The 23,558-nt window shown below is 47.0% G+C and overlaps 1 protein-coding gene across 1 annotated transcript in view; it reads right to left on the bottom strand.

Moving 5' to 3' along the window:
• LOC138473430 (deleted in malignant brain tumors 1 protein-like) overlaps positions 1-23,558 on the bottom strand; it is a 650,575-nt gene that overhangs the window by 520,091 nt on the left and 106,926 nt on the right. The window contains exons 4-5 of the mRNA XM_069612089.1: positions 21,419-21,445; positions 14,286-14,348 (exon numbers count right to left, since the gene is read on the bottom strand). Of these exons, the coding sequence (XP_069468190.1) occupies positions 14,286-14,348; positions 21,419-21,445 (90 nt within the window). The remainder of the gene's footprint in view (positions 1-14,285; positions 14,349-21,418; positions 21,446-23,558) is intronic.

The following is a 23,558-nucleotide window of genomic DNA, read 5'->3' as shown; positions in this document are numbered from 1 at the left end:
GGAGGCGGCACTGATGTGCACCCAGCGGCCATTTTGTCCCCTCCGGCCGCAAACTGGTACTTGGAGAGGGCCTCCTTCCAACTCATCGGGTGCTGGTTGCGGCAGAGTATGGAAACTGTCCACCGCGGGGCCCACGGCCACGATAGGACTGGAGTAGGGGGAGAGACCAGGAGAAACCGGAGCTATCCACGGTGGGGAGGTGCCCTCGGAGTGACTATCTATGGATGTGCCAGCCGAGTAACTCAAGGGCTTCAGCGCCAGTGGGAGAGCAGGTTTATCCCTCCCCCCGTGGTTAGGGAAACCACTGGATGGCTGGTCGTGGTCGGTGGGGTCCTCTGTGGCGGGGTATGGGGGGGACCCTTTAGTCAAGCGGTGCTCGTGGGGGCCAATTCATGAAGTCCTGGTCCGAGGGCCTCTCACCTGGAACGTGTCGTCTCCAATGTCCCCCAGTCGGATGTAGTGCGGGCGCGCTCCCGCGATGGCCCGGACTGGGGAGCTCTGGTGTGAGGATAGGCGGGCCCGTTCAACTCTGCTTGTGGATGAGTAGCGTGCCGGGGTGGTTCGATTCCCGCCAGGGCGATGTGGATCCGTGCATAGCTCCTCAGGCGTCTACGTTCAGTGTCGAGCGTGTCCTCTCATCGGCCCCACACTGCTTCGCCGTGCCCGGGAGCGGGGCGCCAGAGGCCTCGGGGCGCGGCAGAACCTCCAGGGTCCCCTGCCCCCGACTTCTCCTCGCTCCAAGTGGGTACACCCCCCGCAGGCGACCGCAGTGTTTCCCCGCTCCTGCTCTCTGCTGCGGCCTTGGCGTGCCTTGGCGTGCACCGCCTGCGTGTTGCTCGGGACTGCGGGGGGTGGGGCTGTGGAGACCTCAGGCGGCCGAACTCGGCCCGTGGGTGTCGTAGAGACTCCTGGTTTGAACCCCCTGGGGGGCAAGGGTTCACCTGGCCTTTTTTGAGGGGCTTGTGAGGGATGGGCTCCTTCTTCCTACTCAACTCCGCAAGTTTCCCGGGGCTGGGTGCGGAGCTATCGGCTCAGTCGGCGATCTTGCCTGTGCCCCCTGGTGGCCTCCGATCTGTGCAGTATCTTGTTCTACACTGTGCAGTATAATGCTACATCCACAAACAATGAGTGATGTCGGCAGTATCTAGTTTTACATTATGCAGTACATGCTCCAACCCCCAGCCAATGATTGATCTGTGCAGTATCTTGTTGTATGCTGTGCAGTACATGCTCCAACACCCCAGTCAATGAGTGATCTGTGAAGTATTGTGTTCTACACTGTGCAGTTCATGCTCCAACACCCCAGTCAATGAGTGATCTGTGCAATATTGTGTATTACACTGTGCAGTTCTTATTCCATCCCCAACCAAAGAATGATGTGGGCAGTATTGTGCACTACACGGTGCAATACATGCTCCACCCCTGGCTAATGAGTGATATGTGCAGTACCTTCTTCTACGTTCTGAAGTACATGCTCCAGCCCCCGGCCAATGAGTGATCTGTGAAGTAGCTTGTTGTACGCTGTGCGGTACATGCTCCACCCCTGGCCAATGAGTGATCTGTGCAGTACCCTGTTCTACGATGTACAGCACATGCTCCATCCCCAACCAATGAATGATATGGGTAGTATTGTGCACTACACGGTGCAATACATGCTCCACCCCTGGCTAATAAGTGATATGTGCAGTACCTTCTTCTACACGATGCAGTACATGCTCCCCCCATGATCAATGAGTGATAGGTGCAGAATCATGTTCTAAGCTGTGCAGTATAATGGTACATCCACAACCAATGAGTGATGTGGGCAGTATCTAGTTTTACATTATGCAGTACATGCTCCAACCCCCAGCCAATAATTGATCTGTACAGTATCTTGTTGTATGCTGTGCAGTACATGCTCCAACACCCCAGTCAATGAGTGATCTGTGAATTATCGTGTTCTACGCTGTGCAGTTCATGCTCCAACACCGCAGTCAATGAGTGATCTGTGCAGTATTGTGTATTACACTGTGCAGTTCTTACTCCATCCCCAACCAAAGAATGATGTGGGCAGTATTGTGCACTACACGGTACAATACATGCTCCACCCCCGGCTAATGAGTGATCTGTGCAGTACCTTCTTGTACACGATGCAGTACATGCCCTCCCCTCCATGGCCAATGAGTGATAGGTGCAGTATCTTCTTCTACGTTCTGCAGTACATGCTCCAGCTCCTGGCCAAGAAGTGATCTGCGAAGTAGCTTGTTGTACGCTGTGCGGTAAATGCTCCACCCCTGGCCAATGAGTGATCTGTGCAGTACCCTGTACTACGATGTACAGCACATGCTCCATCCCCAACCAATAAATGATATGGGTAGTATTGTGCACTACACGGTGCAATACATGATCCACCCCTGGCTGAGTGATATGTGCAGTACCTTCTTCTACATGATGCAGTACATGCTCCCCCCATGATCAATGAGTGATAGGTGCAGAATCTTCTTCTACGTTCTGCAGTACATGCTCCAGCCCCCGGCCAATGAGTGATCTGTGCAGTATTTGTTCTACGCTGTGCAGTACATACTCCACCCCATCCAATGAGTGATCTTTGCAGTACCTTGTTCTACACTGTGCAGTAAATTCCCCACCCCAACCAATGAGTGATCTGTGCAGTATCTTGTTCTACGCTGTGCAGTAAATGCTCCAACACCTAGCCATTGAGTGATCTGTGCAGTATCATGTTCTAAGCTGTGCAGTACATTCCGTCCCCCACCCACGGCCAATGAGTGATAGGTGCAGTATCTTCTTCTACGTTCTGCAGTACATGCTCCAGCCCCCGGCCAATGAGTGATCTGTGAAGTAGCTTGTTGTACGCTGTGCGGTACATGCTCCACCCCCATCCAATGAGTGATCTGTGCAGTACCCTGTTCTACGATGTACAGCACATGCACCATCCCCAACCAATGAATGATATGGGTAGTATTGTGCACTACACGGTGCAATACATGCTCCACCCCTGGCTAATGAGTGATATGAGCAGTACCTTCTTCTACACGATGCAGTACATGCTCCCCCCATGATCAATGAGTGATAGGTGCAGAATCTTCTTCTACGTTCGACAGTACATGCTCCATCCCCCGGCCAATGAGTGATCTGTGCAGTATCTTGTTCTACGCTGTGCAGTACATACTCCACCCCCATCCAATGAGTGATCTTTGCAGTACCTTGTTCTACACTGTGCAGTAAATTCCCCACCCCAGCCAATGAGTGATCTGTGCAGTATCTTGTTCTACGCTGTGCAGTAAATGCTCCAACACCTAGCCAATGAGTGATCTGTCTGTGCAGTATCATGTTCTAAGCTGTGCAGTATAATGCTACATCCACAACCAATGAGTGATGTGGGCAGTATCTAGTTTTACATTATGCAGTACATGCTCCAACCCCCAGCCAATGATTGATCTGTGCAGTATCTTGTTGTATGCTGTGCAGTACATGCTACAACACCCCAGTCAATGGGTGATCTGTGCAGTATTGTGTATTACACTGTACAGTTCTTACTCCATCCCCAACCAAAGAATGATGTGGGCAGTATTGTGCACTACACGGTGCAATACATGCTCCGACCCCGGCTAATGAGTGATCTGTGCAGTACCTTCTTGTACACAATGCAGTACATGCCCCCCCCACGGCCAATGAGTGATAGGTGCAGTATCTTCTTCTACGTTCTGCAGTACATGCTCCAGCCCCCGGCCAATGAGTGATCTGTGAAGTAGCATGTTGTACGCTGTGCGGTACATGCTCCAGCCCTGGCTAATGAATGATCTGTGCAGTATCTTGTTCTATGCTGCACAGTACATGCTCCAACCCCCAGCCAATGAGTGATCTGTGCAGTATCTTGTTCTATGTTCTGCAGTACATGCTCCATCCCCAGGCTAATGAGTGATAGGTGCAGTATCTTGTTCTATGTTCTGCAGTACATGCTCCAGCCACAGGCCAATGAGTTATATGTGCTGTATCTTGTTCTACGCTGTGCAGTACATGCTCCACCCCCCGGCCAATGAGTGATCTTTGCAGTATCTTGTTCTGTGCTGCGCATTACATGCTCCACCCCCAGCCAATGAGTATTCTGTGCAGTATCGTGTTCTAAGCTGTACAGTACATGCTACGCCCACCGCCAATGAGTGTTCTGTGCAGTACCTTGTTCTACTCTGTGCAGTACATGCTCCACCCAAGCCAATGTGTTATCTGTGCAGTATCTTGTTCTATGCTGTGCAGTATAATGCTACATCCCCAACTAATGATGTGGGCAGTATCTCGTTTTACACTGTGCAGTACATGGTCCAACCCCAGCCAATGAGTGATCTGTGCAGTATCCTGTTTACACTGTGCAGTACATGCTCCACCCCCCAGCCAATGGGTGATCTGTGCAGTAGCTTGTTCTACGCTGTGAAGTAGATGTTCCACCCCAACCAATGAGTGATCTGTACAATACCTTGTTTTACACTGTGCAGTACATGCTACACCCCCAACCAATGAGTGATCTGTGCAGTATTTTGTTCTATGACTTCCAGCAAATGCTCTAACGCCCCAGCCAATGAGTGATCTGTGCAGTATCTTGCTCTACGCTGTGCAGTATAATGCTACATCCTCAACCAATGAGTGATGTGGCAGTATCTAGTTCTACGCTATGCAGTACGTGCTCCAACCCCCAGCCAATGAGTAATCTGTTCAGTATCTTGTTCTACACTGTGCAGTACATGCTCCAACATCCCAGCCAATGAGTGATCTGTGCAGTACCCTGTTCTACACTGTGCAGTTCATGCTCCATCCCCAACCAATGAATGATGTGGCAGTATCGTGTACTTCACTGTGCAATACATGCTCCACCCTCAGCCAATGAGTGATCTGTGCAGTACCTTCTTCTACACTATGCAGTACGTGCTCCACCACGGCCAATGAGTAATGGGTGCAGTATCTTGTTCTATGCAGCACAGTACATGTTCCACCCACAGCCAACAAGTGTTCTGTCCAGTATCTTGTTCTACACTGTGCAGTATAATGCTAAATCCCCAACTAATGAGTGATGTGGGCAGTATCTTGTTTGACACTCTGCAGTACATGCTGCAACCCCCAGTCAATGAGTGATCCGTGCAGTATCTTGTTCTATGTTCTGCAGTACATGCTCCAGCCCCAGGCCAATGAGTGATAGGTGCAGTATCTTGTTCTATGTTCTGCAGTACATGCACCAGCCCCAGGCCAATGAGTTATCTGTGCAGTATCTTGTTCTACGCTGTGCAGTACATGCTCCAGCCCCCGGCCAATGAGTGATCTTTGCAGTATCTTGTTCTGTGCCGCGCATTACAGGCTCCACCCCCAGCCAATGAGTATTTTGTGCAGTATCGTGTTCTACGCTGTATAGTACATGCTACGCCCGCCGCCAATGAGTGTTCTCTGCAGTACCTTGTTCTACACTGTGCAGTACATACTCCACCCCATCCAATGAGTGATCTTTGCAGCACCTTGTTCTACACTGTGCAGTAAATTCCCCACCCCAGCCAATGAGTGATCTGTGCAGTATCTTGTTCTACGCTGTGCAGTAAATGCTCCAACACCTAGCCAATGAGTGATCTGTCTGTGCAGTATCATGTTCTAAGCTGTGCAGTATATTGCTACATCCAGAACCAATGAGTGATGTGGGCAGTATCTAGTTTTACATTATGCAGTACATGCTCCAACCCCCAGCCAATGATTGATCTGTGCAGTATCTTGTTGTATGCTGTGCAGTACATGCTACAACACCCCAGTCAATGAGTGATCTGTGAAGTATCGTGTCCTATGCTGTGCAGTTCATGCTCCACCACCCCAGTCAATGAGTGATCTGTACAGTATTGTGTATTACTCTGTGCAGTTCTTACTCCATCCCCAACCAAAGAATGATGTGGGCAGTATTGTGCACTACACGGTGCAACACATGCTCCGACCCCGGCTAATGAGTGATCTGTACAGTACCTTGTTGTACACGATGCAGTACATGCACCCCCCCCACGGCCAAGGAGTGATAGGTGCAGTATCTTCTTCTACGTTCTGCAGTACATGCTCCAGCCCCCGGCCAATGAGTGATCTGTGAAGTAGCATGTTGTACGCTGTGCGGTACATGCTCCACCCCTGGCCAATGAATGATCTGTGCAGTATCTTGTTATATGCTGCACAGTACATGCTTCACCGCAGCCAACAAGTGATCTATGCATTATCTTGTTCTTTGATTGCAGTATAATGCTACATCCCCAACTAATGAGTGATGTGGTCAGTATCTTGTTTTACACTCTGCAGTACATGCTCCACCCCCCAGCCAATGAGTGATAGGTGCAGTATCTTAGTCTATGTTCTGCAGTACATGCTCCAGCCCCAGGCCAATGAGTGATCTTTGCAGTATCTTGTTCTGTGCTGCGCATTACATGCTCCACCCCCAGCCAATGAGTATTATGTGCAGTATCTTGTTCTACGCTGTGCAGTACATGCTCCAACATCCCAGCCAATGAGTGATCTGTGCAGTACCCTGTTCTACTCTGTGCAGTACATGCTCCACCCAAGCCAATGTGTTATCTGTGCAGTATCTTGTTCTATGCTGTGCAGTATAATGCTACATCCCCAACTAATGATGTGGGCAGTATCTCGTTTTACACTGTGCAGTACATGCTCCACCCCCCAGCCAATGAGTGATCTGTGCAATACCTTGTTTTACACTCTGCAGTACATGCTACACCTCCAACCAATGAGTGATCTGTGCAGTATTTTTTTCTATGACTTCCAGTAAATGCTCCAACGCCCCAGCCAATAAGTGATATGTGCAGTATCTTGTTCTACACTGTGCAGTTCATGCTCCATCCCCAACCAATGAATGATGTGGCAGTATCGTGTACTTCACTGCGCAATACATGCTCCACCCTCGGCCAATGAGTGATCTGTGCAGTACCTTCTTCTACACTATGCAGTAAGTGCTCCAGCAGGGCCAATGAGTAATGGGTGCAGTATCTTGTTCTATGCTGCACAGTACATGTACCACCCACAGCCAACAAGTGTTCTGTCCAGTATCTTGTTCTACACTGTGCAGTATAATGCTACATCCCCAACTAATGAGTGATGTGGCAGTATCTAGTTCTACGCTATGCAGTATGTGCTCCAACCCCCAGCCAATGAGTTATCTGTTCAGTATCTTGTTCTACACTGTGCAGTTCATGCTCCATCCCCAACCAATGAATGATATGTGCAGTATCGTGTACTTCACTGTGCAATACATGCTCCACCCTCGGCCAATGAGTGATCTGTGCAGTACCTTCTTCTACACTATGCAGTAAGTGCTCCAGCAGGGCCAATGAGTAATGGGTGCAGTATCTTGTTCTATGCTGCACAGTACATGTACCACCCACAGCCAACAAGTGTTCTGTCCAGTATCTTGTTCTACACTGTGCAGTATAATGCTACATCCCCAACTAATGAGTGATCTGTGCAGTAGCTTGGTCTACACTGTGCAGTACATGCTCCAGCCCCAGGCCAATGAGTGATAGGTGCAGTATCTTGTTATATGTTCTGCAGTTCATGCTCCAGCCCCAGGCCAATGAGCTATCTGAGCAGTATCTTGGTCTACGCTGTGCAGTACATGCTCCACCCCCGGCCAATGAGTGATCTTTGCAGTACCTTGTTCTACACTGTGCAGTAAATCCCCCAATCCCCCGGCCAATGAGTGATCTGTGAAGTAGCTTGTTCTACGCTGTGCAGTACATGCTCCACCCCTGGCCAATGAATGATCTATGCAGTATCCTGTTCTACGCTGTGCAGTACAATGCTACATCCCCAAACAATGAGTGGTGTGTTAAGTATCTAGTATTACACGATGCAGTGCATGCTCCAACTCCCAGCCAATGAATGATCTGTGCATTACCTTGTTCTATGCTGTGCAGTGCATGCTCCACCCCCAGCCAACAAATGTTCTGCGCAGTATTTTGTTCTACTCTTTGCAGTATAATGCTACATCCCCAAACAATGAGTGATGTGGGAAGTATCTTGTTTTACTCTGTGCAGTACGTGCTCCACCCCAGCCAATGAGACATCTGTGCATTACCTTGTTCTACACTCTGCACTACATGCTCCACCCCCAGACAATGAGTAATCTGTGCAGTATCTTGTTGTACGCTGTGCAGTACATGTCCCATCAGCAACCAATGAGTGATCTGTGCATTATCTTGTTTTACACTGTGCAGCAAATGCTCCACCCAGCCAATGAGTGATCTGTGCAGTATCTTGTTCTACGCTGTGCAGTATAATGCTACATGCCCAACTAAGGAGTGATGTGGGCAGTATCTTGTTTTACACTGTGCAGTACATGCACCAACCCCAGCCAATGAGTGATCTGTGCAGTATCATGTTTAACACTATGCAGTACATGCTACCCTCCCTGGTCAATGAGTGACCTGTGCAGGAACTTGTTCTATACTGTGCAGAACATGTCCCACACCCACCCAATGATTTATCTATTCAGTGTCTTGTTTTACACTGTGCAGTACATGCTCCACCCCGGCCAATGAATGATCTGTGCAGTATCCTGTTCTATGCTGTGCAGTAAATGCTACACCCGCAGCCAACGAGTGTTCTGTGCAGTACCTTTTTCTACTCTGTGCAGTACATGCTCCACCCCAGCCAATGTGTTATCTGTGCAGTATCTTGTTCTACACTGTGCAGTTCATGCTCCACCCCCAGCCAACAAGTGTTCTGTGCAATATTTTGTTCTACTCTGTGGAGTATAATGCTACATCCCCAAACAATGAGTGATGTGGGAAGTATCTAGTATTACACTGTGCAGTACATGCTCCAACCCCCAGCCAATGAGTGATCTGTGCAGTATCTTGTTCTATGCTGTGCAGTACATGCTCCAACACCCCAGCGAATGAGCACCTGACAATAACATCATACAGTCTCAGCCACCTAGCCTAGCTATCAGACTCCACAATCTCAGAAATCGATTATGTCCTAGGTATTTACTATGCACACCCACACCCATCACGACTAGAAATACCAGATTAGGCACCCGCACCGCACCATTACCCCACACTAAGATGGGCAAATGCACTGCCCCTCTCCCCCCACCACCCCAACTTGCCTCAACACTACCTCGCACTAAGTCCTTCATAACCACACACGACAACAAGCACACTTCACCCCATACTAGCATAAACAAAAATATCAAAGGCACACAATACCCACCTCTCAAAATATGCACTACCGAACGTACGCTCCCTACCTGCACATGCCTTAGAGATAAATGATCTACTATCCATCACCGAAACCTGGCTCAATGATGCCTCCTGCCCAGCCATTGCACTAGCCCTACCCCCAGGCTACACCATCCTTAGGCAAGATAGACCTGATAAGATTGCAGGGGGAGTCACCCTTATCCACAAATACTCACTGTCCATTAGCCTAGCAGACCATAGTACATGGGGTGCAAATGCTGATATCCTATCAGCCAAGCTTACGCTCTCCCCCAATAATCTAATCAATATCCACATCCTATATAGACCTCCCGGATTCCCAGCAGACTTCCAAGAGAACCTCTCCCACTGGCTCAGTAACAACATTAATAAATCCTCCAAAATCCTTCTATTAGGAGACCTAAATTTAGGATACAATGATCCTAAGGAAAATCCACCACAATCGCGGACCTAGGATTCTCCCAAGGAGTCCTCACCCCCACTCACTCCAAAGGCCGCACCCTTGACTGGGTCATGGATCACAACTGTGCATCCAACATTATCTCAAACACTGCCTTTCCATGGACGGAGCACACGTGCATCGAATTCCTTATCCCCACCAACCCCAGACTCTCACCCACGCACCATCTGCCATAACAAGAAGTTCTAAAAAACTCAACGCAGACAACCTGCGACCCTACCTCAAAAAGCTCCTGCCTAGCACCACCTTTCTCTCAGGACCCAAATATACTATCAGCTTTTTTCAATGATACTCTCACCAATGCCATAAACTCTATAGCCCCACTTGAAAGCAAGAAAGAAAAAAAATAATTTCACTGCAACTCTTGGTTCTCGGATGAACTCCAAACCCTCCGAGCACAAAAGCATCAGTCACTAAAAAATTGGCAAACGGATCCCAGTGACCTAAATAAGAATAAGAGTCTTTTCAAACAGATAGCCCTCTAATATATAAAAAAAGCCATCTTAGTAGCAAAATCCAACTCCTTCAATGATAGGATTTCAAAGGCCAATCTAAAGAATTATTTGCAATCTTTAATGAACTAGTCACACCCCCGGCTACTGCAGATGAGATAACTAAAGACAAAGCCTGGTGTGCGAGCATTCAGTCCGCCATGCTCAACAAAATAAAACTCCTCCAGAATAAAATCCTAAACCACTGCAAAGCCCTCCCAAACCAAAAACCTAACCGCCCTACACAAGACAAGTGTAGTAATTTCAATCAGGCTCAATTCGCCTTCAGAGACATCACTGAACCCGAGGTCCTTAATCTCATCAAAAACCTCTAACCATCTCTCTTCAAAGCAGACATCTGCACTCCCAAAATCATCAAGGAATGCGCTAACGACCTAGCACCCCTGATTACTGCCTTCATTTACGCATCATTCCAAACAGGAACTGTCCCAAACAATCTCAAGGAAGCCTGAGTGCGGCCACTTCTAAAAAAGGCCACACTTGACCCAGCGCAACCCAACAACTACAGACCGATAACGACAGTCCCGTTCCTCTCAAAAATCCTGGACAAAGCAGCTCATAACCAGATCCAATCATACATAGAAGCTAATTCCATACTAGGCAAAATGCAATCTGGCTTCCGTGTCGGGCATTGAACAGAATCCGGATTATTAGACCTAAAAAATCAAATCTCACAGATCATGGAAAAAAGCAAACCTGCCCTGCTCCTCCTTCTAGATCTATCAGCAGCATTTGACCTGGTAGATCACCAAACACTTACCACCCACCTCACTCATGCAGCCCATTTCTCTAAACAAGCAGCATCCTGGATCACATCCTTCCTCGAAGGAAGAGCCATGAAGGTCTACTCCGACAAAGCAAACGCAGATCCTACCACTATAAACTGTGGTGTCCCCCAAGGATCATGTACAGCCCCTACCCTCTATAACCTCTTCACAAAACCCCTCTTCGACCTACTTTACCCCATAGGTGTTGCATATACCAACTATGCAGACGACACTCAAGTACTTATACCCCTATCTGGACTCTATCACCAAGACGCCATGGCCCTTCACAACATCTATGGTACTATCCAAGTATGGATGGCAATCAATGGCCTCTGTTTTAACGGGGAGAAGACTGAAATTATCATCCTTGGGCAGAAAAACACAACAAAGCAAAGCCCCCAATACGCCAACTTCAACATAGACAACTCAACCATCTCTGTATCATCCTCCTTCAAGACTCTAGGTGTTCACATTGATGCAAATCTATCGATGAACAAACAAGTCAGCGCCATAGCCTCTGCATCAGCGTTCAGCATCAAACTCATCAATGCCATTAAACCCTACATATCCGCCCCCAACTGCTTGGCCATAGCTAGAGCAACCATAAGCACTAAACTCGATTATTGCAACACTCTCCTAGCTGGCACCTCCGCCAAGAACATTCACAGACTGCAAACCACACAAAGCAATGCCCTAAGAGCCGCTATGAGCATCCTTAGAAGAGACCATATATCCCATGCCAGACGTGCAGCATGGTGGCTACAGGTCAAAGACCGCATTACTCTGAAAATCCTCACCATCACACACAGATGCATCAACAACACTGCTCCCACATACCTATCTGAAGCAATATCAAGGACCACTTCCACTCGCCCCACCAGAGCTCAGTACACCAACCAGCTGTACATACCACGCATCAAGAGAGCCACAGCTGGAGGTCTAGGCTTCTCCTATACTGCACCGAAACTTTGGAAATCACTCCCTGCCACCCTTAGAGCTGAAATATCCATCTCTGTCTTCCGCAACAACCTCAAGATCACTTTCCTCAACTAGCAATTTTCTCCGCTACTCCTGTCATGTATATTGTAATATAAACACGAATGTAATATAACTATATTGTAACCTTGTATGTATATGTATCCTTGCTCAAACTGCTCATTATGTAACAAATGCATGCCTCATGACTATGTAACTAAGCTTTGTACTGTAACAAGTGCCACAATGTGCTCGGGCTATTGTGCGCTATATAAATACGAATAAAACAAATAAACAATGAGTGATCTGTGCAGTATCTTGTTGTACACTGTGCAGTACATGCTTCACCCCCAGCCAATGAGTGATATGTGCAGTATCTTGTTCTACGCTGTGCAGTACATACTGCAATACCTGCCCAATGAGTGATCTGTGCAGTATCATGTTCTACGCTGTGCAGTATAATGCTATATCCCCAATCAATGAGTGATGTGGGCAGTATCTAGTTTTACACTATGCAGTACATGCTCTAACACCCAGCCAATGTTGATCTCTGTATTATCTTGTACACTGTGCAGTACATGCTCCACCGACAAGCCAATGAGTGATCTGTGCAGTATTGTGTTCTACACTGTGCAGTACATACTCCACCCACAGCCAATGAGTGATCTGTGCAGTACCCTGTTCTATGATGTACAGCACGTGCTACACCCCCAATCAATGAATGATGTGGTCAGTATTGTGCACAACACGGTGCAATACATGCTCCACCCCCGGCTAATGAGTGATCTGTGCAGGACCTTCTTCTACACGATGCAGTACATGCTCCCCCCATGGTCAATGAGTGATAGGTGCAGTATCTTCTTCTACGTTCTGCAGTACATGCTCCAGCCCCCGGCCAATGCGTGATCTGTGCAGTATCGTGTTCTACGCTGTGCAGTACATGCTCCACCCCGTCCAATGAGTGATCTTTGCAGTACCTTGTTCTACACTGTGCAGTAAATGCTCCAACACCTAGCCAATGACTTGTCTGTGCAGTATCATGTTCTAAACTGTGCAGTATAATGCAACATCCACAACCAATGAGTGATGTGGGCACTATCTAGTTTTACACTATGCAGTACATGCTCCAAACCCCAGCCCATGAGTGATCGTGCAGTATCTTGTTTTACACTGTGCAGTACATGCTACACCCCCAACCAATGAGTGATCTGTGCAGTATCTTGTTCTACACTGTGCAGTACATGCTCCAAAATCCCAGCCAATGAGTGATCTGTGCAGTACCCTGTTCTACGCTGTGCAGTTCATGCTCCATCCCCAACCAATGAATAATGTGGCAGTATCGTGTACTACACAGTGCAATACATGCTCCACCCCTAGCCAATGAGTGATCTGTGCAGTATCTTGTTCTACGCTGTGCAGTACATGCTCCACCCCCTGGCCAATGAGTGATCTTTGCAGTACCTTGTTCTACTCTGTGCAGTACATGCTCCACCCCAGCCAATGAGTTACCTGTGCAGTATCTTGTTCTACACTGTGCCGTAAATCCCCCACCCCCCCGGCCAATGAGTGATTTGTGCAGTATCTTGTTCTACGCTGTACAGTACATTCTACACCCGCTGCCAATGAGTGTTCTGTGCAGTGCCTTGTTCTACTCTGTGCAGTACATGCTCCACCCCAGCCAATGAGTTATCTGTGCAGTATCTTGTTCTACACTGTGCAGTACATGCTCCACCCCCCGGCCAATGAGTGATCGATGCAGAATCTTGTTTTACACTGTGCAGTACATGCTCCACCCCAAGCCAATGAGTGACCTGTGCATTATCTTGCACTAAACTGTGCAGTACATGCTCCACCCCCAGCCATTAAGTGACCTGTCAGTATCTTGTTCTACACTGTGCAGTACATGCTCCACCCCCTGCCAATGAGTGATCTGCTGCCCCCAAAGTGCATTTTACATCTCCTCACCCTAGACACAGGGAATTTAGTAGAAGGTGTTTGGCTATGTGGGAGCCGTGAGGAGTGTGGCATTTCTGTAGAGAACCGGAGTCTATGCAATATTCTAAAGTCTTACACTAGCAGTGAAGTGCTGCGTTCTGCACCAATTTGATTGGTTGCCCCACTTTCAACATCATAATGAACCTGCTAATTGTAACCCCTGTTCCCCTGTTTCTCTGTACACCAGGACGGATGCTATTGTAGATGGCCACTCCCACCCACCCCCCCCCCCCATATGAGACTAAATACAACTAGAACTGGGAGTCCATCTGAAAAGGACAGTTCGTGCAAGAAATAAAATATTGAAGTGAAGGGTATATCTCATAGTTACAGGCAGTGAATGTTGGTGGAGTCGTGGTGAAGGTGCCCGTAGTTGTGGTGGTGTACGGTTGTTCTGAAAACAAAGAGACACAGAGTTTTATTTCAAAAAGTCATGGAATCACACCATTCAATGCAAATAGTTTTCTCAATTAATGCAACCCCTCAGCCCACATGCAATAGCACAGTCGGCCATTCGAAGTATGTACAAGTGATGGGTGCCATCACAAAGGATCCATTCCTGGCCCACTATAAAATGGTGCTCGTGTGCTGCATGAGCTCAGTTCTGCAATTGCGTTTATCCTTCAAAAGAGATGCAAATGCTTTTTAGGCTAATGGAGGAAATCTCAGAGGTGTAACCTTCTAAGCTTCATCTCCAGGCCTCATACGACCCACTGTCTCCAGTAGCAGCAAGAAACACTGGGAGGACATTAATCTCTGAACTCTCACGCCCGGATAGTCTAATATGCTCAGCGATTTTTCCAACAATGCAATGAGCTTGAATCGACTCTTGACACCAGCAAAAGTCCCCTTTACAGCAATCGGGAAAGAATTTTGCAGGCAGGTTGCAGAATTTAGTTTTAGCTGCAAATCTTAGTGCCTGGCGTAGAGACATCCAAGATCTACGCAACACTCGGAGTAGATGATGTAACGGGTGGTTCTTGTATTTAGACTGAGCCCAGTCATTGATTCATATTTGAAAGAAATCACATTCCTCATTTTATTATAGGAGCTAATAGTTACCTGTTGTTGGAGGTGACATTCCAGAATCTGCCATGAAGGAGAAAGAAGATAGCAGAACATTATAATCACTTCATGGGATAGGAAACTTGCTAAAGACTTTATTTATACTCAGCAGCCATCAGTGACTATGGAGAGGATGCACATATTGGAAGAAGCATGTGGCAAGAAAAACAACATGAGACACCATTGGCACCATTGAGAATAAAATACAATGAAATAGAGCGAATGTGCATATTCTCCAGCAAATGTGAAGGACAGTCCAGATTTTATTAAAGACACATATCCAAAAGCATGCAACCAACTTCATATACCTAAACCTGGCAGCAAAGACATGACCTGAGCAACAAACTACATTTCCTGAAAATCACCAAGCGAGTTGGAATCCTATTCAAACTTTAAAACAGTATCAACCACAGCCCATTTTCAGTATTTGCATTCTGCAAACCCACTCTTTTCTGATGTGTTGCGTCAATAAAGATCTTTAATACTTGTCTGAAAAACAACGTCTTTATATTACCTTCTTCATTGCAGAGAACTGTACACCCAGCCCTTCCTGGATCTGACCTTCTGAGAAGACATTACACGCCATCAAAGACAATAGTGGAAAAAGAGCCCCGACAGAATGATTCAAGGGGAACAATTCTACAAGATTGATTTTACAATTGATTTGATTTGAATAACATTTATGGAGCGCAACCTTTGCCCAACGCATCTTGGGGCAAAGCTTGCGCTCCATAAACTAGTGGTAACAGATAGTTGTTTTATTAAAAAAGAAAAGTTTTCAGGGCCTTATGGAAGGCCGATGATTAACTGTGGAGAGCAAAGGAGGGCATTCCAAACGCCTTCTGCAGCCACAAAGAAGGAGGGGCTCCAAATACGACTGTATTTCACTGCAGGGAGGCATCGGCCGAGTGCAAAGCACGACCTGGGATATAGGGCCGAAACTTAGCCTGTAAGTACTATGCACCTAATCCATAGAAAACCATACGAACCAGGCACAGAGTTATAAAATGAATGCGCTTGCGCACCGGGAGCCAAGGTAGTTTGACCAAAACAGGAGAGATGTGAAAGCAGCGTGGAGTAGAAGTTGACAGCTGTGCAGCGGAGTTCTGGAGGACCTTTAGACGCTGCAGCACATAAACTGTTTGGGCAAGAAAAAGAGAATTACAATAGACGATAGATGAAGAGACAAGTGCAGAGACCACAGGGGCGCGAAGAAGAGCTGTGATGAAAGGAAGAACCAGGCAAAGAAGCTCGAGTTGAAAATGGCCCCCATGACAGGCAGTACTGACCTGGGGTTTGATGGAAAGAGAAGCAGAAAGCTTTACCCCAAGGTCTTTAACAGTGTGCATAGGTTTTGGAAAGGGGCCAAGAGAAGGAGGCCAAAAATTTGAAAGAAGAAACAGCGGGAGACTCCCACCACCAACACCTACGTTTTTTCTCAGCTCAACTTGAGCCAGTTGTTCTGCACCCATTCCTGCACGGCCTCCACACATGCACAACACCTGTCTGCTCACTCTGGGTTAGGAAGGTGAAGGCGGACCAGGATCTGCGTGTCGTCTGCATAGGAATAGGAGAGGAAGCCGTGGGAGAAGATCTGTTTGGTCAGAAGTTGAACGTAGACATTAAAAAAGACTGGGGAACACCACCGGTGAGCCCCACCTCCACAAAAGAGAAAAGAGAAAGGAGGAATAGAGAGAGTCTCCTCACCTCTCTGTGTTTAATCAAATCCGAATATTCCTTCAGAACAGTTCATCACTGACATTATTCTTTTAATTAGTTTGTTGTGTAGCACCAGAGAAGTCGGCTAGCATTTACTTCAAATCACTTTCTTACAAATAGCTGCAATATTAGGGGATTTGCATACAACAGTGGGTGGCATCAAATGATGTACAACTTGAACTTATGTTTATGAGCCTCAGTGGAAAATAAAAAGCTTTGTTAGGCAATCGCAAGTCATTATGTATCTAAGTGCAATAGGTTGGTATTGAACATAAATCATCTACGAGAGATTGGTGCTACTTTTGGCGTCCGGCTGATCACGGCTGAAATCTTTTACTAAGGCATATATTGATTGCTGCCTTAGGTTACAATTCCTTAGCATTCACAGGCTTTTTCAATAAGCTAGTTTTAAGAGCTTCATGAGCATCATATTCTGGGTATTGTGCTGTTCTGCCAGGTACTGGTTCAAATTGTTGCAGAGTCTGAAGCCCTGAAGCCCATGTTAACGGCCTCACCATTGGTAGATCTGAAAACTCTGGTTTTGAGTTATTATTATCATTATTATCATTATTATTTTTATTATTATTATTATGGTATTTATTGTGCACAGACTTAGCTTTGAAATGCAATGGAGCACTTTACAAAGAAATACACCAATACAGATACATAACAGAGCGCTTTACAGAGGTGCACAACATTACAGATGCATAAAAGAACGGTGGTCTGGAGGGTTGCCCAGAGCATTGCCAGTGGTTAAGATTCATTCTAAACCTTCCAGCCATCACCTCTTTGTTTTTGCTTTGTCACCCCTTCTAAAGAAGCCCTCTACTGATCCTTCCTCTCCGGCTAACTATAACCTGATCTCCATCACTCCTTTCCTGGGCGAACTCTTGGAAAAGCTGGCCATCTCCCAGCACACTGAATCTATTGGTTGTCTCCATGACCACCAATCTGGCTTCAGAGCTGCCAGAAGCATGGAAAATGATCTCCTGAACATCCATGAAGCCCTGCTCCCTAACCTTGATTCTAACCTTCCTTCTGTCCTCATTCTCCTTGATCTTTCTTCTGCTTTTGATACGGTCAACCATGCCATCCTGCTCAATTGCCTCCATGATAACCTGGGTATCACTGATCAGGCCCTGGCCTGGCTGACCTCCTTTCTCACTGACCGACCCGCTCAGGTCCAGCTGGGGTCTTTCCTCTCTTCTCTCTCTCTCTCTCTCTCTCTCTCTCTCTCTCTCTCTCTCTACTTGTGCTGTTCCCCAGGGTTCTAACCTTTCTCCCTGGATTTTTAACCACTATTTTTTTGCCCGTCTGCGCCATTGTAAAAGGGGACCAGCCATATGCAAATCAGTCAGGTACTGCCACCAATGGTAGCAGCCCAGCCCGAACTGCTAGGCCAGGTCCCCTCTGCACGGAAACACAAGCAACCCCAGACATGTTTCGGCCTTGTTGGGCCTCCTCAGTAAGGTGCAGCTTGGTTCCCTATGGCGCTGCGAGCAAGGGACCCACGTCTGGGCATACCCTCTCTCACATAGTGAGACAAACAGTAAGCACAAAAGTGATGGGTGGAAGGTTTTGAATGAATCTGAACCACTGGCATTGCTCTGGGCAACCGTCCACACCACCGTTTTTTAGCTCATCTGCGCCATTGCAAAAGGGGACCAGCCATTTGCAAATCAGTCAGGTACTGCCAACAATGGTAGCCGCCCAGCCCGAACTGCTAGGCCAGGTCCCCTCTGCATGGAAACACAAGCAACACAGACATTTTTCATGGTTAAGATACATTCTAAACCTTCCAGCCATCACCTCTTTGTTTTTGCTTTGTCACCCCGAGTGGGACGGGTATGCCCAGACGTGGGTCCCGTGCCTGCTGGGCCTAGAGACCCAAGCTACTCCTCACTGATGAGCCCCAACAAGGGCGAAACATGTTTGGGGATGCTTGTGGTCTCGCGCAGAAGGGATGTGGCCAGCAGTTCAGGCTGGACTGCCCCTTTTGGGGTGGGGCCAAGCCTGATTTGCATATGGTCTTTCCCCTTCTGTAATGGATTGGCAGGCGAAGAACGGTGGTCTGGAGGGTTGCCCAGAGCATTGCCAGTGGTTAAGATTCATTCTAAACCTTCCTGCCATCACCTCTTTGTTTTTGCTTTATCACCCCGAGTGGGACTGGTATGCCCAGACGTGGGTCCCGTGCCTGCTGGGCCTAGAGACCCAAGCTACTCCTCACTGATGAGCCCCAACAAGGGCGAAACATGTTTGGGGATGCTTGTGGTCTCGTGCAGAAGGGATGTAGCCTAGCAGTTCGGGCTGGACTGCCCCTTTTGGGGTGGGGCCAAGCCTGATTTGCATATGGTCTTCCCCTTCTGTAATGGCTTGGCAGGCTAAGAACGGTGGTCTGGAGGGTTGCCCAGAGCATTGCTAGTGGTTAAGATTCATTCTAAACCTTCCAGCCATCACCTCTTTGTTTTTGCTTGGTCACCCCTTCTAAAGAAGCCCTCTGCCGATCCTTCCTCTCCGGCTAACTATAACCTGATCTCCATCACTCCTTTCCTGGGCGAACTCTTGGAAAAGCTGGCCATCTCCCAGCACACTGAATCTGTTGGTTGTCTCCATGACCACCAATCTGGCTTCAGAGCTGCCAGAAGCATGGAAAATGATCTCCTGAACATCCATGAAGCCCTGCTCCCTAACCTTGATTCTAACCTTCCTTCTGTCCTCATTCTCCTTGATTTTTCTTCTGCTTTTGATACGGTCAACCATGCCATCCTGCTCAATTGCCTCCATGATAACCTGGGTATCACTGATCAGGCCCTGGCCTGGCTGACCTCCTTTCTCACTGACCGACCCGCTCAGGTCCAGCTGGGGTCTTTCCTCTCTTCTCTCTCTCTCTCTCTCTCTCTCTCTCTCTCTCTACTTGTGCTGTTCCCCAGGGTTCTAACCTTTCTCCCTGGATTTTTAACCACTATCTGGCACCTCTTGACACTGCATCGCTACTTTCTGCTCCAAATTTCAGCGTTATGCGGATGACAACCAGCTCTTCATTCCCTAGCGCTTCATTCTCTATGCTAGTGCCTTTTAAACCAATGAGTAGGGTCGTTATTGACTGTGAGTCAATCAAACATTAAAGTTGGTAAGGGTGCTGGTTGTATATTGTTTGGAATGGGTGTGGTGACGTGTTGTTGGGAAATCAATACTCTTAGTTAACCTATGAAAATGCCTATTGAAGTCGCGAGCAGTGTGTGATAGGCTATGTCTGTGGCTCTGAGTAATGTGGGTGGGTGTTGGTTGTGGATTGGTTAATTAGGTTCAATGGGTGGGCCTTCTTGGCCAGTGCTTGTGTTCCATTTGGTGTTTCACATTTTCACTGGAGCAGCTGAGAGGTAAAGTTGAGCAGGCAAGCTGTGCATTCCTTTGATGTGGTTGAAGTGGAGTTGGAAACGTCCTTGGCTATGATTATCTTTCATATCTATTTTTGGCTGACCCTTTTTTGTCTGTGATTGTCGGCGAGGGGGAGACAGGCAGGCTTTATGGGTGGTGGGTAGTCCTTTTGCTATTGGTTGCAGATCCTTTGCCTTCTTTTTTTTTTATTTAAAAAAGTTAATAGGCACAGCTTTCAAGTTTCCTGTGGCTATGTGTTAGAAGGCCTTCCAGTCCGGTTATTACTTGGAATTCTGTGACTTTCAGTTTTCCTACATTCCAAATTGGAAAGAAAAATGAAAAGTTACAGAATTCAAAGGGAAACACCCTGGACTGGAGGGCCTCCTTATGTCTGGCTACAGGAAACGTGAGAGCTCTGGACATGGTGGAGGATGGGGTTGCAGGGCACATGTGGTTAGTATTTGTCTAGATGCAGCATAGCGGGAGTTGGAGAGGGTAGCTGCCATTTCGCTTACTGCCTGCCATTTGTGTATTGTGACTGAGGGCGAGGGTTGGCAAGCTGGGTGTTGTTTTGGGGTGTGCCCAGATGTTTAAGTGGGAGTGGCAGGCAGCTAACATGTTTGCATGTTTTCCTCAATAGCTAGGAGACAGGCAGCTTTAGTAACCTTTTTTAAATGGAATTGCATGGCCACACATATTCTACATATAGACCGTACCTACAATATTATCCATTTCATTGAAGAGCAACTGGGCAAGCACTGGTTTTAACTTTGTTTTCTGGGACTTGTAGTTCTGGATTTCCCCATTATAAACATATAACTACAAGTCCCTGAATGCAAAGTTAAAACCAAATGGAATGTTTAAGGTTGGCATGGGTTGTGTACGCATAGACACATACAGACTGGTTATAGGTGTAACCTTCTAAGCTTCATCTCCAGTCCTCATACGACCCACTGTCTCCAGTAGCAGCAAGAAACACTGGGAGGACATTAATCTCTGAACTCTCACGCCCGGATAGTCTAATATGCTCAGCGATTTTTCCAACAATGCAATGAGCTTGAATCGACTCTTGACACCAGCAAAAGTCCCCTTTACCGCAATCGGGAAAGAATTTTGCAGGCAGGTTGCAGAATTTAGTTTTAGCTGCAAATCTTAGTGCCTGGCGTAGGGACATCCAAGATCTACGCAACACTCGGAGTAGATGATGTAACGGGTGGTTCTTGTATTTAGACTGAGCCCAGTCATTGATTCATATTTGAAAGAAATCACATTCCTCATTTTATTATAGGAGCTAATAGTTACCTGTTGTTGGAGGTGACATTCCAGAATCTGCCATGAAGGAGAAAGAAGATAGCAGAACATTATAATCACTTCATGGGATAGGAAACTTGCTAAAGACTTTATTTACACTCAGCAGACATCAGTGACTATGGAGAGGATGCACATATTGGAAGAAGCATGTGGCAAGAAAAACAACATGAGACACCATTGGCACCATTGAGAATAAAATACAATGAAATAGAGCGAATGTGCATATTCTCCAGCAAATGTGAAGGACAGTCCAGATTTTATTAAAGACACATATCCAAAAGCATGCAACCAACTTCATATACCTAAACCTGGCAGCAAAGACATGACCTGAGCAACAAACTACATTTCCTGAAAATCACCAAGCGAGTTGGAATCCTATTCAAACTTTGAAACAGTATCAACCACAGCCCATTTTCAGTATTTGCATTCTGCAAACCCACTCTTTTCTGATGTGTTGCGTCAATAAAGATCTTTAATACTTGTCTGAAAAACAACGTCTTTATATTACCTTCTTCATTGCAGAGAACTGTACACCCAGCCCTTCCTGGATCTGACCTTCTGAGAAGACATTACACGCCATCAAAGACAATAGTGGAAAAAGAGCCCCAACAGAATGATTCAAGGGGAACAATTCTACAAGATTGATTTTACAATTGATTTGATTTGAATAACTTTTATGGAGCGCAACCTTTGTCCCAACGCATCTTGGGGCAAAGCTTGCGCTCCATAAACTAGTGGTAACAGATAGTTGTTTTATTAAAAAAGAAAAGTTTTCAGGGCCTTATGGAAGGCCGATGATTAACTGTGGAGAGCAAAGGAGGGCATTCCGAACGCCTTCTGCAGCCACAAAGAAGGAGGGGCTCCAAATACGACTGTATTTCACTGCAGGGAGGCATCGGCCGAGTGCAAAGCACGACCTGGGATATAGGGCCGAAACTTAGCCTGTAAGTACTATCCACCTAATCCATAGAAAACCATACGAACCAGGCACAGAGTTATAAAATGAATGCGCTTGCGCACCGGGAGCCAAGGTAGTTTGACCAAAACAGGAGAGATGTGAAAGCAGCGTGGAGTAGAAGGTGACAGCTGTGCAGCGGAGTTCTGGAGGACCTTTAGACGCTGCAGCACATAAACTGTTTGGGCAAGAAAAAGAGAATTACAATAGACGATAGATGAAGAGACAAGTGCAGAGACCACAGGGGCGCGAAGAAGAGCTGTGATGAAAGGAAGAACCCGGCAAAGAAGCTCGAGTTGAAAATGGCCCCCATGACAGGCAGTACTGACCTGGGGTTTGATGGAAAGAGAAGCAGAAAGCTTTACCCCAAGGTCTTTAACAGTGTGCATAGGTTTTGGAAAGGGGCCAAGAGAAGGAGGCCAAAAATTTGAAAGAAGAAACAGCGGGAGACTCCCACCACCAACACCTACGTTTTTTCTCAGCTCAACTTGAGCCAGTTGTTCTGCACCCATTCCTGCACGGCCTCCACACATGCACAACATCTGTCTGCTCACTCTGGGCTAGGAAGGTGAAGGCGGACCAGGATCTGCGTGTCGTCTGCATAGGAATAGGAGAGGAAGCCGTGGGAGAAGATCTGTTTGGTCAGAAGTTGAACGTAGACATTAAAAAAGACTGGGGTACACCACAGGTGAGCCCCACCTCCACAAAAGAGACAAGAGAAAGGAGGAATAGAGAGAGTCTCCTCACCTCTCTGTGTTTAATCAAATCCGAATATTCCTTCAGAACAGTTCATCACTGACATTATTCTTTTAATTAGTTTGTTGTGTAGCACCAAAGAAGTCGGCTAGCATTTACTTCAAATCACTTTCTTACAAATAGCTGCAATATTAGGGGATTTGCATACAACAGTGGGTGGCATCAAATGTTGTTCAACTTGAACTTATGTTTATGAGCCTCAGTAGAAAATAAAAAGCTTTGTTAGGCAATCGCAAGTCATTATGTATCTAAGTGCAATAGGTTGGTATTGAACATAAATCATCTACGAGAGATTGGTGCTACTTTTGGCGTCCGGCTGATCACGGCTGAAAGCTTTTAATAAGGCATATATTGATTGCTGCCTTAGGTTACAATTCCTTAGCATTCACAGGCTTTTTCAATAAGCTAGTTTTAAGAGCT

Source organism: Ambystoma mexicanum, chromosome 8 (assembly GCF_040938575.1).
Source record: "Ambystoma mexicanum isolate Mex_15411 chromosome 8, UKY_AmexF1_1, whole genome shotgun sequence".
Lineage (NCBI taxonomy): Eukaryota > Metazoa > Chordata > Amphibia > Caudata > Ambystomatidae > Ambystoma > Ambystoma mexicanum.
This window is presented reverse-complemented; position numbering and strand designations above follow the sequence as displayed.